Genomic DNA, 18317 nt, shown 5'->3' with positions numbered 1-18317 from the left:
CTGTACTGTTCTGAAATTGATACGATAAATGTATTCTTAATGTGGACACTGGCACTGGAAAAGTATAGGAGATGACAAGAGTTTGATTTGTCATCGCACAGGTGTTAATAATCACATTAATCATGACTGCACTTAGTTATTCCCTGTAGCTATGACATGTTAAAATGTCTGCAGTTAACAATCTCAGTTTGGAATTACGTTCATTTCTTGCTTAGATAAACGTATACTGTAGTGATCTGTTTCTTTAATTTCTAGGCTATTGTCTTATTGTTCCTGCCTCCTTTAAATTACTATGATCAATTCTTTAAAACATATATAGATCATACGATATGTGAAATCTTTTTTTTTAGAAACAGTTGTATGTGTATACTCAAACAGTTCAGTGTTGCCTCATTTGAACTTCTGTCTGGAGTCCTACAGATGGCAGTCTATGAACCTGTGATGAATTTGGCTTTAGTTTTCTTTTCACCCTGAGGAGTTGCTGTAAGGGATATTTCCGGCCCTCAAACTATCACCTTGACTCTGTAAGATGTTGCACTGACAGGGAAGTATGACACAAGTCTGTAAAACTAAAGAAATATGTCTACTAATGTGGTGGGTGATCCTGTCCATGTGTCAGTACTTACTTTAAGAACCTATTCAAAGGGTAGTAGTCCTCTAGTTATTCTGTTCTAATTACAAGACATTTGTAGCTTTTTAGTTAATGTGACTGAAAATAGGCAATTCAAAACATCTGAATACAACAACTAAACATAAAAATATACTAACTCAACCATTAAACAGTTTTGATGGAAGGGATGTGCATTAAGGAGTTATGTAAGGACCAGATGAACTATGAATACTTGTTAAGGTGGTACTGTACATGAGTACTGCAGCCCTCAATTTGTCACATATTTTTACCTTATTGACTCAGAGTACTATAAGGGTAAATGACGTAAATAAACAAAAGACTAATTTAACAGTATTCATGTGTGGAGAAATGTGTTGTATGTGAATCAATTCCATTGATTACCCAATTCATGTTTCATTGGGTACTGTATATTTAAAAAAGAGAAAACTACAGCTTTCACTATTTTCAATTGTACCAGTATTTTAAGCACAGGGTGTTAAGAAATATATTATTATTATATATTATATAGAGACAAACATAGTACATATACATTGTTTGAATTGGTGTGTCATCACTCTTTATTTAGCGTTCATTTTCATACATCATACAGTTAAGAATTGAGAGAAAAATTAGCTGTGTTGAAAATAAAATGCAGGCATGCAATCACAGAACCCACCCCAGAAAAATCCAATCTTGCAAAACTCTAAAAATGCAATGATTATGTTCTGTGTTGGAAGATTTCAGCTGTGTTTGGTTTGTCCAGAGGAGACGCAGGTTGAAACCAATCCATGACAGTAATAGACTTAATCCTGCTGAAGGAGCCAGGTCACCATGTAGCAGGTGTCCTTGTCACTCAAAAGACACAGAAGTAAATATTGAGAAATGTGCTGATGCTTTTGGAATGGATTTCAAGGAGTGAAGGGATAATCTGTTGTTTATGCTGGTACCGGACTGGGCAACATGAGAATGGTGTAAACAGAAAGCCAGATGTGGTTTGAAGGCTACAGCCACATTTACAGCTAATTGGCACCATCAATAGTACGATAGTAGAATAATTATTTGCTAGTTTTTTTGTGAATGACACCTGTTTGAGCAAATCAAGTTTTAAACAATGCCAATTTAGCCATTGAAATGGAATGAACAGAAGTGCAAATCAAGTATATAAAGAAACTTCAGAAGTTAAAGAGAATGTACATTAGAGATATGTATTTAAAATACAATCCATTCCTCTTATCCTTTTCTCAAAAAAACACTTAGATTAATACTTCACAACATACAACATTCTTCTAACCTTTTTTCAACAACGTTTTGCTGTATCTTCTCTTACAGTACGTACACATTTGCTCCTAAACCTCATCCAAACAGGCAATTTGTACAAAAAGTACAGGCACAAAATATGTTAATCTGTTCCTCATGAAAGACATTACAGGTGGTCAGCAAAAGCAAAAACACTTACGCATACAAACATTAACCTCCAATATGAATACTATCAATATGCCATTTCATTTGCACATTGATGGATAATATTTGTTCTTTGAATTGTTCATCAATATTTAAACTTTAGCAAAAAAAACTTTGGAATCTTTTTTTTTCTCCTGAATCAAGGAAACAGTGTTTGAACAGGTGCATCAACGCCCCATCGAACCTCCACACACAACTCTTCACCTCTTCTTCTCATTCTCTGTCAATCTGTCTGTAAAGATTACATTGGTTTTAGCAAATGCAGTACATAAAGCAACATATACCATTCATAACATAAGCTGTGTTAAATTGCATATTGCACTGCGATAGTTATGCATATGACTTATTTCTCAATGATTAAAATGGATAATAAACTGTGGTGAATACTGTGACCATTTATGATAATGTGAATATCATGTGCCCCTAAATCAATATTCCTCAAATTGTATCCTTTACTAATACAATAAGAATGCTAAATTACTGTACAGTCCAATGAGCTATATATTTATACATTATTCATTTCATATGTCCCTTCTATGCCTTAACATGTTTAAGTCTCTTTCAAATTCGACTTGCGTCAGACCAGCAAACATAATGATACATTAATAATATTAAAAATAGATTTACCTAAACACTATTCAACCGGAACAGTGTCTGTCAACATATGTATGTTGTAAAAGTGTAGAACGTGTAATATCTTTGGTTACTGTGTTTTGAGTCATTATGGCATGTAAGAAGCGTCCAAGCCACAGCAACTGCGTTATGTTATAAGCTTGTTCTTGTCAGTCCATGCTATGAATGTGAGTCATATAATATCCTAATACTACCATGATACAACACTGTCCAGGATCGGTATCTTTCTATTAGTTAGATGAAATGCCATCACAAACTCTTTTACTGGTTGATGAAATGCCCCAAAAGCCAATGAAACTGTTTTCATGCTTGATTGCCTTTCAGAAACACCCTCACAGGTCAGTGGAGACGGTGGTTCTCTTCACCCTCAGGCTACCGCCCCAGCCACGGGGACAGGTGTTGTAGGAGTGCAGGCCAGGCGATCGGAGGCCTGAGTCTTCTGACTCAACAGAGGCATCAGAGTCAGTGAGGGAGCGAGTGTTGTAGAGCCTCAGAGGGGAGCAGATCCTCTGTGTTGGGGTTGGAGGAGGGCTGGTGAAGGTAGGGGATTGAGCCCCGAATGGCCGTGACTGGAAAGGGCTGATGGGTGGTTTGTGACAGTCGTAGCCATGGTGGGAATACCCCAAAGGGGAGATGGGGAGGCTGTGACCGCTCAGTGCTCCAGGGGATGGGCTATTTTTACGTTTGGCTGCATTGATGATGTTCTTGGCCAGGAGGCGATGGTTGGCTTTAGAGTCTGGGTTATTCACAATTGGGGACATGCAGCGATTGTCTTTGGGTAGGGGAACAGGAGAGGTTGCAGAAGATGTGTACAGAGGTTTAGTGGCGGGGAAGGATAAACTGGTCTGAGAGAGTGCAGGAGACTGGGAACGTGAGCCCCAAGGAGGAGAGACAGGTGATGTTGCTGTAGATGTTTGGGATGGTCTGGAAGTAGGAACAAATGACATTTTGGAAGACTGGGTATTTGGGCTCACAACAGGGGACTGGCATCTTGATCCCCAAAGAGGAGAGGGGGATGTGGCTGTAGATGTTTGGGGGGGTCTGGACGTGGATATTGAAGTGACAGTGGAAAATTGGTTATGCTGGCTAACCATTGGGGACTGGCATTTTGAACCCCAAGGAGGAGAAAGAGGGGAAGTAGTCGTAAACGTCTGTGAGGGTTTGGAACCAGGACTGGAGGAGATGCTGGAGGAATGGATATTGTGGCTCACCATTGGGGACTGACATCTTGAACCCCAAGGAAGAGAGCGTGAAGAGGTGGCTGTAGATGTTTGAGAGGATCTGGATGCTGCAGTGGAGGTAAGCGGGGACAATTGGATATTGTGACTGACCATAGGAGATTGGCATCTTGCACCCCTGGGAGAGGATACGGGGGAGATCACTGTGCGGCTAGAACTGGTGGTGGAGGGCCGATTAGTTTGGAGGCTGGGAGTCCAGGTCCCACTGGCCGGGCCTTCTGGGCTGCTGAAACATCTGGTGAGGCTGGGCGTCCTGGTTGGTGTGGGAGTCTCACTGGGGGTTTCAACTGGGGAGGATTCCGTTGGTGTCTATTGGACCATGAAAAATAATATATTTTTTAGATTCTTGGCAACTCACATTTAAAAACACACAAAACACAAGATAAGAGACATTTTTGTATAATGCTTATATAACTTATAAATAAATGTTCTCATGAAGTAACTTCATAGATTTTGATGGGACCATGACAAGATATTTTGTTTTGGATTAACTCACAAAAGACCAATTTTACAGTAAAACTATCCATGTCTCTATTCAATAAGACACATTTCAATTATGCTAAATGAATCTGTTTTGGTAAAATAGTATTCATGTGTTCAATGTGTGACCTGAAGGCCCCTGTGGCATACAGATCATCTCTGTGTATTCTCTTCTTCTTCTTCTTCTTCTTCATTAAGCCTGGCTGCCAGCACCCATAGGCCCAGTCTTTAGTTTCTCTCTCATGTTACTGTCATCTGTCTCCCTGAGGTGGTTAACCTTTACAGGGATATGAAGTTACCCAACAGCAGCACGAGCAGCATCTCATCTTGTGCACATACCCTACAAATTAACACTACTTGTGATAATAATTTGAAGACTGTCTGTAGTGTTAGAACTCTCAGTTTCATGAGACGTTATGGTCTTTTGAGGTTTAATGTGACTGGTTACATTTCAACAATTCCGAAACTATGTGAAAAAAACAAGACACAGGTCAAAGGGCTTTCCTTTTGTCTGAATATCTGAGCCCCTCAAGACCAACCAGTCTTCTTATTAAAGTCTAAGAGATCTTGCAGTCCCAAGCTGAAATAATGATTTTAATTTAAAGGTCACATACTGTGTTCCAAAATAAATCTGTCTCTTGTGGCAAATTATCTGTGTACTTGACAGAGGCATACCGCTTATAGTGTTCCAAGTGTTTGCAGTGATTGCAAGAAAGGCAGGAAAGTGAAATCACAAACACTAAAGTGAAATTAATGGTTGAAAGAAGCCAGTGAAGTCAGGAAATGAGAAAAAGGAGAAAGAGGTCACAGCAGTGTGTTAGCATAACGTTTTAATCAGAGAAGGAAAGACTCATGCTAACACAAAGAAATCAATCATAACAGACAGGATAACAGCAGAAGAGAGCAGTGAATCAAAGTTTATGAAATGAAACAAACATAAACCCTGTAGTCTAAAACAACTGTGATTGATGACGTCCAATAAATAAATACTTTTTTAAGTCACAAAAACAATATGTATGTAGGTTCAGGATGCAAATTAGTATGCAGCCTGCAGATTTGACACATTAAAGAATCCAAGTACACACCATATATTTAGGTAGAAAATGCTGAAAAGCAGAGTAAATTACCCTGAAGACATAAAGACATAAAAGGAGTTCTCTTGCTGCAACTTTCATGCAAATCATAGATCATAAAGCAGATGCCAGACCATCTGTTAAAGTGCTTTGTTGAGCAGCAGCATCACCCTGGTGCCCACAGAATTGAGAGACAAAGTAGAAAAAGTGTGAGGTTATTTCTCATCATATTTCAAAACGTATTGAAAATCAGAATATTTTAGAACTGACTTTGCATGTTATCTGATTACATCAAGGCACATTTTTATTTAAACTGAGGGTAAATACTGCTATTTATGTGTTTGTTACTGTGGACATAATACAATTAGAGATTCACTTAACAATTAGAATGTATTTACTTAGATACGGTCTGGCCCTAACTGTAATTATTAGTGTGTTCTTATACATTACATCAATTGCTTTCTGTTACGTGAGGATTTTAATGGATTCCACACGTTAAAAGATTCCACTCTTTTATATACCTACAATACAAGAGATAGTACTATAAGAAGGCACAAGATGAACAGAAAAGTTTAACAAACTGTTAATTTTAGCCACACTAAAATCTGTTTCAGTTTTCCAACCATCCCTCTGACGTAAACACATTTTCTAAAAACGGTACAGAGAGGGTTTCCACACCTGTGGGGCAATCCCTGCCTTCTTTGCAGAAAAAGTGGGCCTTGGTGCCTGGACCCCTGACCGAGGAGAGGACACTCGCTCTGGAGAAAAAGCCGACATAGGAGAGCTGATCCTTGGCTGCCCATAGGCTGGATTTGGTGGACATTCTGCTTCTCTTGTGGGGCTGAGAGGCAGCTGTGGAGACATACACTGGGCACTGTAGTGAGAAGGAGCGTTAGTAGGTAAGGAAGTCTGTCTTGAGAAAGACTGGGTAGATACCACGCTCTTGGACTGTGGTGCTCTTCTGGGTAGGGTACTAATGGGGTCCTTGACTGGGTTAAGGATGAAGAGGGAAGAGAAAGCTGGTAGGGCTGGTGCCTTGACAGGTCCATCTCTATCTTGGAGCAGCCATTTTCTAAAGGAGGCGGCTCTGGAATTGGCTCTGGTGCTGGGGCTTTTCCCCTTGGTTTTTGCTTGACTACTTGTTGGGCTTTTAGGGTTTGTGAAAGCTGAGCACTCATGTCAGAGTTTTTAGCGATGGCCTTGACTCTGCCGGGCATGTTTGATGGAAACACCCAAGATGGTGGCAGAGACATGGTGGGAGAAGGACACCTAATCTGTGCTGCATTTTGCTTCTCAACAACGTATTTTTCCATCCTGGACTGACGCTTGGCAAACAGCTCAGCCCCCTTTCCTGATACATTGGTGAGGGTGTGCTCTGGCCTGTGCTCTGCCCTCGGACGAGTCCTGGAGGTCTTGAGGCAGGAAGCCCACTCTGGCGCTTTTGCCTCCTCTGTCCTGTCCTCTTCCTTGGCGAGGAAGTTGGAGGCCTCTGCACCCAACGCCAGCAACTCTTCCTCGGAAGCTGGCTCAGGCACAGATCTACATCCATGCTTCTTCCTTTCATCCACCCCCTGCACCAGAGAAAGCAGCTCAGGGTTCGGAGCCACCACTGTCTTCTCTTTGAATGTGAACATTGCTTTCCTACTTCCCCTTTTAGCAGCACCCTCCTCAAGTATTCCTGTTTTGATTGGTGTTATCGGCATCCTCTCTCCAGCAGGCTGAGGAACGAAGGTGGAGGGCTTTGTGGCTGTGGGTGGGCCATAATGGGGCATGGGTGGGTACTGAGATACTGAAGACACCGGGAACTGAGATGGTGGAGGGGAGAAAGGAGACATGACAGGAGACAAAGGCGGTGGACTGGAGTTGTTGGCCTGCGGGGGTTGGCTCAAAAAGGCCGGTAGAGGAGGTGTGGATATGACGGAGGCGGAGGTGGTGGTGAGAACGCCAAAGGTTGAGGAGCAGTGAAAGTAGGGAGAGGAGGAGTGTTGTAAGAAGGAGGAGGGGGAATGTCCATGACCGGGCTGACAGCCTCTGGAGACTGCACTGTCAGCGGCGAGAAAAAGGGCCTAGCAGTACGATTGATGATGGTGCTTGTCTGCTTGGATGTGGTAACAGACACCCCCTCAGGTCCAGAGGTACTGTGGCAGCCATTATGAAGCTTTCCAGTGGGAAATGGCCCTGTGTGGCCCCCATTTATCTCTGCTTCACCTTCAGCATGCCCCATCAGAACTGGATTAGTATAATTACTTCCAGGGGGAATTTCATCCTTCACTTTGTCGTCCTCATGGATTTTATCTCTTGCATTATCCTCTTCCTGCTGCTCTTCCTTGACAGGGAGGAAATGTCTCTCTTGGATAACACTGTCCTCAATGCCGTCTTCCCTGTAGAAATCCTGACTTGGTTCCTCCATGATACCACCCGCTGAATGTACTCTCCCAGGTGGTGACAAGACTGGCTTAGCACTATTCTTAAAGTTCAGGTCTCTGTCCTTTTCCTCAGTGCTCCTCTCTGCCCATGTTAGTTTGTTAAATGACGGGTTTGTTTTCACATTCTCAGCTCTGCTCTCCCCTGACCACTCTCCACAGCTTTCGAGCGTGAAGGCGCTGACTCTTTGCTTGCGTCGGTTAAAGAGCTGCACACCTCTGGAGGTGGAGTTGGAAGGGACGGTGAGCTGTGCAGCAATGATCTGACTCCTGACACGAGCCTCCTTAGCTCCTTGTCGGATAAACTGGCGCTCCTGGTCAGATCTGGAGTGAAAGAGACAAGGACAGAAAGTGGACAGCCTGATCAATGAGAGAAACAAGAGATTGACTGACTTTCCCCCCTTCACAACAGAGATGTTTGATTTAGGATAAAAAGGGACCATAACTTTAGGAGACTTAGCAATGTCTTGCAACTGCTGTTCAAACATAGACAACTCCTTCACCATCTTATTAAATCTCACCAAACTGCTTTTATGTACAAATAGAGAAAACCAACAAGGACAAATTTTTAACAAGTCTGGGATTACATATTCTCTTTAAAAACCCACATAATTGTTTATGGACCATATGGTTTTGATTTTTCTTTCCAGCGCTTTTGATTTCAAATAATCCAGTGAGAAAAAGGCAGCTTTGTGGACACTTGACTCAGCAGACTCACAGCTAACAGACGTAGGCGGAGAAACATTTTAATAAGCTTGTTGAATAAAGTTAAAAAAAAAGGTGAAGGTCAATGTCTCCTACAGTACCGAAATAAATTGTTGTCAATCATGGCTTACATTGATGTTGCAGTTTTGCTGATTGCCTTGAAATGATGTCTATGTTCAAATTGACTGTTTGTTTTCTGAGCTTAAGAGCTCCATTCCAGGCAGCGGAGCTATTTCCTCTGCCATCTGCAGTAGTCCCTCCCTGAGCATTCCTCCACCGCTGAGAAAACTCCCTGTCTGAGCTTCCAACATGCCTTTGGTTTCTCTCTGTCCTTAATTTGTGCAATAATGCAGCTCAAACCCTTAATAGACCATTTTTTACAATCTACGGCTTCCAAAAATGACATCTTTGGACGGCTATCTATAAACATACTATACAATCAAGTGTTCCCACCTTAAATATGGGGACTGCGTCATGCTTCAGAGTTCACAAGAGGAAAATTAAAGCTGCATCTTTGCCTTTTTATAAACAGAATAAAAAAAACGAAGTTATAAATCTCTGATTGAGATTTTAAAGGAGAATAACTGGTTGCGGTGACACATCTGGTAGGTTATTCATTTAATTTATGCACCTCGGACTAGTGGAATATATTCAATGTCAAGCCAGGAGGCTTGTCAAGACAGCTGGCACAGCCATGATTTTTTTCTTCATTAATAAGGTGACGGATCCAGGCAGCTACATTATTTGATCTAATCATGTGCCAATCACAATGATTATGGGTAAATCAATCACTTGTAAAGCTTTCCTATAGAGCTCATTCTGCATGCAATTTTTCCTGGCAGAGAGTATAAAGCTAACATGATCTTTTCCCCAGTAAAAAAGGAATAATATGCATCTGTCATTGATTTTACAGACTTTCAGTCTGCCCTCACAAAAATTGAATTAACTCTTTGTAGGTGACCCACGAGTTCCTTATACATGAACCCATCTAAAGTTCAATAGCAAATGTTTATGAACTCATTGTTTTGATATATAAGAGGGACAATAGGGCCAATTTGGATTATGAACATTTGCAGTGCATTTAAATGATACCTGTTGATGATGACGGTGGTTATGGCTGCAGGGAAATACATCAATGTCAGCATCATCTGTGGTTAATCAATTAACCTGACACTGACAGAGGAAAGACCGACTGTGACTCTATTAGAAGGAGATATATCAACCACTTTATTATATTGTTGTCACAAATATGTAAGTATGAAAGTATTATTACACAAGCCTTTAAGCAAGCAGTCCTCTCACCACTATTGACATGAGCATAAATCACCTTCCTTTATAGACTGCTGCAGAGAACCTACCACACAGGTGCTTACTGTATACTCAGCGCCTTTTATCAACATGGGTGGCAGTTCCACCACAGGCGCAAATTACATTTTTATTGGCTATTTTATTATTATAATTCACACTACCTGTTTATACCAGAGCCAGAGCAGTCAGCCTTGAAATGAAATGCTCCCTCACTGTAAAGATCTATAGTACTACTCATAACAATTTTAGACCCTTTTTAGGGGGGCTCAATCCCATATTTACACCAATGCTATGCACCTTTAACCCAGTCAAGGGAAGGGTTAGCATAAACATAGTTTTGGCCATTCGGGGGTGATTGAGCCAGACTCCGGCCTTTGGCTGAGACTCTATCTAATCTGTCAGAAGAAGAGCAGGAGTGTGGTTGTGAAGTTTAACGTTGGTAGTCCCTAGAGAAGACGTTGGTAATTTTATGGCTCAGATTAGAACCCAAATTGAAACGTAGGCAACTAAAATTATTGAATGTTACAACACTGTGTTAAATTGGTCGTTATTACTGTGACTAATAAAGTGTCCGATTTAGTTCCATCTTGGTATTGAAAGTGTCAAAAATTAGCTGACGTTGTTGTTCAGTAGCTAGTTTAGAGATTATCGGCTGATGAAATTATTAATATAGCAGGGTGGTTAACACTTTTGCAAGGCACTACATGCATGTCCCATTCTCATTAGGGGCTGAGCCCCCCTCAGGGTCTGATCCTATAATCGCCCCTGGTACCTCTGGTGGGATCTAGCCAGACTGGTTGTCAAATAACACGCAGGTGCAATTCCTATCATGATTTATAGAATGACCGAAATAGTGAAAACAAGTGATAACTTACTCTTTATGGAATGTGGCATTTTGTTTAAGTTGGGTAGGCTACACTTGTTCAGAAAACGTTGGTCATTATTTGATTAAATGACACCTTGGCATTCCCAGGAATATGTAGGCTAAACTCTTAGAGATGTTATCAAAACCCATTAAGGGCATAGAGATTCGGGTTGAAGAAATGAATTCATGTTCTTTAAGTTGCAGCGCGTGTTACAGATCTCATAAGAAATGTAGCCTATAACACTGAACAGTCCAAAAGTTCAGTGATTCCGGTTATAAGCTTTTTTCATTTATGAGAAAACAAATCACCTGAAGTTTATCGACGGCAGCCAATGTCTTCAGTTACAAAAAAAAACGCTGCTACTAACAAGTTCTAGGCTCTATCTTCACAAAACAGCCAAGCACAAAGTTCTCCAGTTTCCTCAACGTTTCGTTTATCTTGTTTAGTGCCTGATCCCTTACCTCTTTCGCGTTCAAATTCAGAGCTCCGCTGTTTTGTTGTACTTCCACAACGATTTTTCAATTTAAGTGCGTCTGATCGCTTCACACCCCCTTTCTGCTACGGGACCCGGGATCGGATTTCTTTTTCCCCGCAGTCCGGCACACAGGCAGGACACAGGAGGGAGGTGGTCCGTGGCTGGAGGCTGTGCTGTCTGTCATTCAGCCTCCAGCTCGGTTTCACTTTTCACATATGTGCACCTCCACCTCCACATGGTTCCCAGTAATTATAAAAACGCAGACATGCCTCTAAGGAAAGAGCTCAGGGCTTCTGGTGCCAAAGTATTGATGTTCTCCTAGTCGCACACACCGGCTTCCCTTTGTTTTGACTGTTCTGGAAAGGTGTCCGATCAATGGCAAGTATTGAGCGGCTTATCTTGTCTAATGTCCTGTGATGGCAAAGTAGTGCCTGACCAAAGATACTTCAGTATGTATGGATTAGACCACTAAGACGCCAAAGATCCAGCTCTTGACCTCTGGTGCCCCCCATGTCTGTCCGTCTGGATATCACCATGTAAGTGTGTGTTTACTGTGCACGCTCCCTAACCAAGTGCCTGCCCTCTCTAAACCGTCTGGGCCCTAAGCTCCAACCTGCAAGTGCACAATAGGAATTTCCTGTCCTCCAGCAGACAAAACTCATCCCTTGGCAATAATGCAAGAGCCTCCACATCTCATTGTTTACCCCCTCTTTCCCCACCTCATCCCTCTGCCCGCTGTCCCATCCCCTCATCCCTGCGTGGGTGAGAGCGGCCGGCAAACTGCCCCCACAGCAGGAGGATTTAAATCAGGGGGCCAACCCTGCATTTGTGTATCAAAGGTCAGATTACCCTGTCGGATGTTATCTTTCTCCGGACGATTGCTGTGGGGCGAGCAGGATGACAGCATCGGCTCCCCGTGGGTGATGTATGAAGCGGTATGGAAGGACGAGGATTAACAGGAATCCTGGGATTTCACCCGACTGAATGTGACTTAAATTCCCAGTTGGGAAAAAATAAAAGACCAATCTCTGCCGCTTGTAGTGTTACTTTTGTGGGTTACGAAATGTCTCTGCAGAGGGGTAGTCGACTATTGACTGGGCTGATCCCTGTTCCATTTGAGGAAACTAATTAGTGAGTAATGAGTGATGGGAACAAGGTTGGAGGGACAGAGGCTATAGATCTATATCAGGTCATCTGATGGCCATGACCTTTTAACTAGGCTTCCTCACAACACAATGTCTTTTAACTCTCTTTGAATATTATATCTGACAGACTTACAGCCCAGGTAATTATCTTCCCAGCAGAGTATTTGTTTAAATACTTTTCCATTGGTCCATTTAACAACAAAATGTTAGTGTAATTAGGAAGTGTGCACCCCCTTTTTTCATACTGATTTGGGGGCTGAAAGCTGTGAAAGTAAAAAGAAAAGTCTGAAGAAGTTTCCAAACAGCTTTTGCCCTGAGTTAGCCCGTGGCTGCGTTGTATATTAAGACTGGCCTTTAGCAGTGATGCATGATTGCATTTCCATTGCTGTTAGGGCAGCCTGTATTTTGACGGCATGGAAACAGATGTTTCATAGAGAGCTCGGCTGTGTCAAGTTGCACTGAGGAGGCAGGGCTGCCTGTTTTCTCTATTTATCTACTCCCACTTAGTTATAGGTTTTCTGATGTGATGATATATTGCAGTTCAAGCCACAGTGTAGCATTAAGGTAGCACTGCAAACAAACCACCGGAAATGTATTTACAACTACATTTCTGTGTAATGAAGTCACAGGGTAACATTACACTTGCTTGCTGCTGCCTAGGCTCCCTGAATAAGGACAGCAAACGCCAGATAAACAAACACTTACTTGTTTTCCGGCTCATCTGTTCTTTGTTGAATCCTGTTGTCTCCAGTGATACATTGCACTCTGTCCCAGGAGTATGCATGTTCTGTGTTGCCTGGAGAGGTTTTCTCAATCCTCCTGGACTCCAGCTCACTCCTCTCCTGATAGACGTATGTCCCTTCTCCATCTCCATCGCCACGGTAAAATGCTTCTGCTGCAGCGAAAACAAAAGCCCTCGGCAGGGAGATATGTGAGGCTTTCGTTCCAGTCAGCTCAATCTTCTCTCCTGATAAGACGAAACTGTCGTTCCAAGTGGAAGATGAAAGTTTTAGTCCTTGCTGGCAGGAAGTGAATATGTTTGGAGTTACAAGAAAACACACAAAAATGGCCAAGGAAAGGAGTAGCTTAGCTTTCCAAGTTGCCGCTTCCGGTTGTGGCTCCCCTTTCAGCAATAATCCTTCCAAATGTCCTGCAGTCAGCTGAAATTTGAAGGAAAAAGCGTGCTCTTACATTGGTGTTCATGAAGTATTATTCTCGATCTAACAGGACCTCCCAGGAGGGTCTGCTCCGATGTGCCTTGGATGAGTTCCCATGGACAACTGCCACGAAAACTGCACACGTTTGTGGTGGTCTGTTGAAAATCTGGCAAACAAGGGCTGAGAAACAGTATTCTCTCCAAAACTCCTTTTTTTTTCTTTCCCAGACGTTGCTCTTCCTCCTCGGCTATTTTGGTCACCAAAACATGCTTTTCGTCTGTGTCCCAATCTCTCAGCCCGCAGATTATTTTTCTTTCGGAGAAAAGGATCAGCCCTTTATCTTGGAGATCATAACTCTACAGTGACGTGAAGGGGAACTGTGTATATGGCAGCTTCCTGCTGTTAGGTGCATGTGAGGAATAACATTGCACTTTGGAAAGGTCATTCCAGTGACTGTTTTGTGTTCAGAACTCCATTATATTCAATTAAAGTTGCTTTATTCTGGTGTTCTGTGTTATTTCGCATACATTGAAGCCAGACACAGCCTCTAAAGGAAGGATAATCAATTACTTTTGTTTATTCACAAAACCACAATTGAGAAGGAAAGTTCTTATTTCTTCTGGTGGTAGTTTTGATTGATACGGAAATGCATGGGCACACTACAACTGAGAATTCATCATGAATAAAGTAATTCTGCAGTCGGCAGCTCCACCAATCAGGTTGTCAGTTTGTTTGATTTGCTCCTTGATGTCTGTGTCCTGATTGTTCACCCAGTCTGTAAAAAAAACTGTTTTAGTTTGGCGGACCAAACTTCAGCTGTAGATGATTAACTAATTCTTCTCTGTGTCCATTTTCTGTCCAGAACCACCTGCAATAAAGAGACATATGCAGGTTAAAATTAAGTCATGCACACGTTTCTTCAATTAGACCTACGTTATTTAAATGTGACATTTGCAAAGACAAAGGCCAAATGTAACATCTACCAACTTTGGCAAACTGCAGCTTTGGCAATCAGCTGGTACAAGAATCCTACTCGATGTTCCATCATCACCCTTTGGGACATGAGTTTCAACCCGCTGCTTTGTACACGATTCAAAGTAATATCTGTGATGATTTTCAAGAAAGCAATCCAAATGACCTGGCCTTTGTGCTGACTGCTGACAGAGAGTCTGCAGTTTTTTTTTTACAAATTGGAGAGGGTGACTCCAGAAAGAAAGAACAGTGGCTTGAAGAACACTTTAATATACTCAGATCGGCTCATCTGACACTCGTGAACATTGGTTTACTTCCAAAAAGCATACATCTCACCCTGTCCAATTTGGAGACAATTAAAGTCCAATTCTCTGTCTTCAATGATGAAGCTCAGCCTTCTCACTTTGAACTGTAGTCGGACTAAAAGGCTGGAAAAGGAAGTGAGGAGACGCCTTTATAAATGTCTGAACGTGATAAACACTGTCCTCTGTGATCTTTCCAAAGACGGAAGAAGGCCACAATTTATTAATGCTTTAAGGCCAAAAATGTGTTTTAAACCTGGGGTATCTGATGAAATACAGAATGCTGAGAAAGTGAATGTGGATTGAAGATGTCCACACAGCAGAGAGTAAAGAAACAAAGATTTAAATATCCTGCATTGCCATCTGTGGCATCCATCCCTGTCATCTGATGAAGTATTTCATTAGATCCACAGTGTCATGTTTGCCCTTCAAAGCTAATAATCCCCACTGGCAAAGTTTGTAATGATAAGCCAGTGTTTGCACGTCTCTTTCCTTGATCAGACTTGCCTCTCCTTGAAGCTGTTGGCATTTGTTTTTGCTCCTGAGTCACCGCTGTAACACTCAGGAGTGGGAGGGCTCTGCACAAAACTACACACATAATCATTATTTTCCTTAGAGGCATAGCAGCCACGCTCACATTCACCTTTTCTGAATGTGTGAACTTGTTTGCATCCCTTGAAGATTGTTTTGTGTAGACGCTCTCCCTCTGACATGACAGCTGAGTCATGACAGCCTGTAGGATGAGTGCTGATGGGCCTCCTGAACACAAGCAACCCAAACAAAACACTGTCCCGCCTCCCTTCCAGAAAAGAAACAACACTTACTGGCGTGATCGTGTCAAGTGTGAAGAGATGAAGGCTGGTATTGTTTAGGCACACTGACAACAGCTCTTTGATTCCCCCAAATGTGTTTGGATCTATCGGGATCTCATTCGGAGACTGACATTGTCTTTTTTAGATTAGCACCTCATCATGCTGCATTTTCTTTATTCACAGCTGTCTTTGTTTTTCCAAGATTTCATGTTTACTGTAATCGATGAGAACAGAGAGGTGGACATATGTTGAGGGCGTGTCCTAACTCTGCTGTACCGGATTGATTAAAATATGGTTTGATGGTCTTTGATCCAGTCTGCAAATATTTATTAAGTGCCTGACAAAGAACAGATGCAGGATACTCAAAACTGACATGAGCAGAGATGCAGAGCTCAAAAAACCCTCTGTTTTCATTGGTCCCAGCTTCTTCATAACATCCAGCTTGCTTGTTGTAGTGTGATATCTACCCCACTCCAATTGATCTTATCTACTTGCCATACCTGAGATCATACCTCTTTTCTTCCCACCTTCCAATTACCTTAAAGTTCATAGTTTTAATTTTTTTTTTTTTTTTTACAGTGCCCACCTGTCCCACCCCCGCACAGCTTTCCTGGGCTCACCCATTGACCTCCATGATTAGAGCCAAGGATATCATTTACAGTCTGGCCCGTAGGCCACTTTGGTGTGTAATCACAGAGTTCCTGTACATCGTCAACGAATGATGGATTCATACGTGGACAGCAAATCTATCCCACAGTTCTCTGCAGCATGTCTCGCATAGTGATGACGCACAAAAGAAATGGCTTTGGCAGCCCTACGAACTGTAATCATTCATTTGTCCCTCACGGCCATTGTCTTGTACATGCATTACACATCTGCATCAATATCCAACTAGTAGACAGCATGTCAGCCACTTATAACTCATGTACTGCATGCATTTTCACCTCAGGTATGGAATCTGTACATCCTTAGTTGCTCTGGGCGCACATGTGTTGGTGTATGTGAGATGTGTGGATGTCAGGTGAGTGTGCATTCCACCTACTGTACGACTTAAAAGGTATCAGTTACCAAGCTTATAATGAGGCATCTGGTCACAACATCGACTGACAAGCCTTCATGATTGAAAACCTTCGGGGCAGAGCTCCCGCGCATCTGTTATCTCTTTCCTTTTTGCCCGGATCCTTTACAGTATGGCAAGCAAAAATCATTCAGCCGAAAACGCTGAAGGCATTTACCATTTCTCTCTCACTCTTGCTCTGACAAAGAACCATTCAAGGGCCCTCACAGCACTGCAAAATCATTTTGGATAGTGCTCCAAAATTGGCATTCCTGGTTCATAATTCCTCAGGAGGCTGTGATAGCCAACATGCCTCGGCTTGTGCTGGCTGATGACTGACACCTACACACACACACACACACACACACACACACACACACACACTGCAAGGCACAGACTCCTATAAAGTCACAAATGTCTCTGTTTCCTTTTCCACTTTTAGGAATGGTGCAATCATAAATCTTGCAAAGGAAAACCTTGTAATAAAGTGACTGCTTCATGTAGAGCTCATCCTAGTCTCCGAGTTACAGGCGAAGAACATCAAGAGGCAAAGATAAATACTGTAAGTACGTGTGTATTATCTGGTGCCAAGACGGGGGGGGACCTTGTCAAACATCTAATCTGAACTGTTAGACATCAAAGGGGGAAAGTACAAGCCCTTTTAAAAATGTAAAATGTGTGCAAACAATATAAATGCTGCAGGAATTATTTCCTGGTTGGTACTGACTTTAAGCGTTGTTATTCTCTTCCCAGTAAGACATTTGGCAAAACAAGTTATCTACAGTTTCAAAGCGCCTTCTGCCACAGCAAACTAACAGGGTATCATTAGTGAATACATCTATGGTAACATATGGCTGAAGAAAACCTACAGTTGCCCTTCCATAAAGCAGTTAATGGGCCTCACCTGTTGTGTTAACAGGAAACAATTACTTATATATGTAAGTCAATACAGCTCCAGCCAGGTCTTTAATTGGATACACCATCTAATGTTACACAGTGCAGTTCAAGTCTATAACCTGGCTACACAGCAGGCTCCACACGGTCAGGACAATAGGCTCGGATATCAGGGACCCCAGTGCAAGTCTGCAGCCTGCACCGATGGGGGGGGGGAGGGGGGGGAAGGGGGGAGATAAACAGCGGCCACAGATGTTTGTCATCCACTCAAACCAAGACTTTCAAAGTTTCCCTCCTCTTCTGCTTTTAGTTCACTGCGTTTCCCCTGCACTCTCACTCCCTCTCCAAACAAAGATAGTGTCTTACCCCGTGAAGCTAATTATATTAGGCTGCAGGTGACAAAGTCTGCAGCAATCACAAACCCACAGCGACAGATAAAATTCCAGCATTCAGTGCTCCTTCCTGTTTGGTGTGTGTTGGTCATGTGGCTCACCTGTACTCCGGTGGGTCTGGCTGTGTGAGGCAGCGAGTGTGTGTACTGCCCCTTTTCAGTTCCTACAGCTCTGCACACACACAACTCCCCCTTTTTTCCCCTCTCTCTCTCTCTCTCTCTCTCTCTCCCTCTCTCTCTCTCTCTCTCTCTCTCGCTCTCTCTCGCTCTCTCTCTCTCTCTCAGCAGACGAAGGATGAGGGTGGGAGGGGGGTC

The 18317-nt window shown here is 42.5% G+C and overlaps 1 protein-coding gene and 1 long non-coding RNA gene across 2 annotated transcripts; one reads left to right on the top strand and one right to left on the bottom strand.

The window, feature by feature from the left end:
- Nucleotides 1-3822: 3822 nt before the first annotated feature.
- Nucleotides 3823-10023, bottom strand: synpo (synaptopodin). Its single transcript, XM_032528666.1, is given in 5 exon segments — nt 3823-4251; nt 6174-7378; nt 7381-8207; nt 8210-8242; nt 9951-10023. Coding segments are annotated over 5 exon segments (2307 nt in total). The 3' UTR covers nt 3823-4082.
- A 284-nt stretch (nt 10024-10307) lies between these two features.
- On the top strand, nt 10308-13518 carry LOC116696774 (uncharacterized). Its single transcript, XR_004333829.1, has 3 exons — nt 10308-10429; nt 12637-12639; nt 13508-13518. It is a non-coding gene; the product is annotated as an uncharacterized LOC116696774 (long non-coding RNA).
- The last annotated feature ends 4799 nt before the right edge of the window (nt 13519-18317 follow it).

The sequence above is a fragment of the Etheostoma spectabile genome, chromosome 10 (genome assembly GCF_008692095.1).
Source record: "Etheostoma spectabile isolate EspeVRDwgs_2016 chromosome 10, UIUC_Espe_1.0, whole genome shotgun sequence".
NCBI lineage: Eukaryota > Metazoa > Chordata > Actinopteri > Perciformes > Percidae > Etheostoma > Etheostoma spectabile.
The sequence above is the reverse complement of the archived record's forward strand: the minus strand, read 5'-3'. Positions and strand labels throughout refer to the sequence as shown.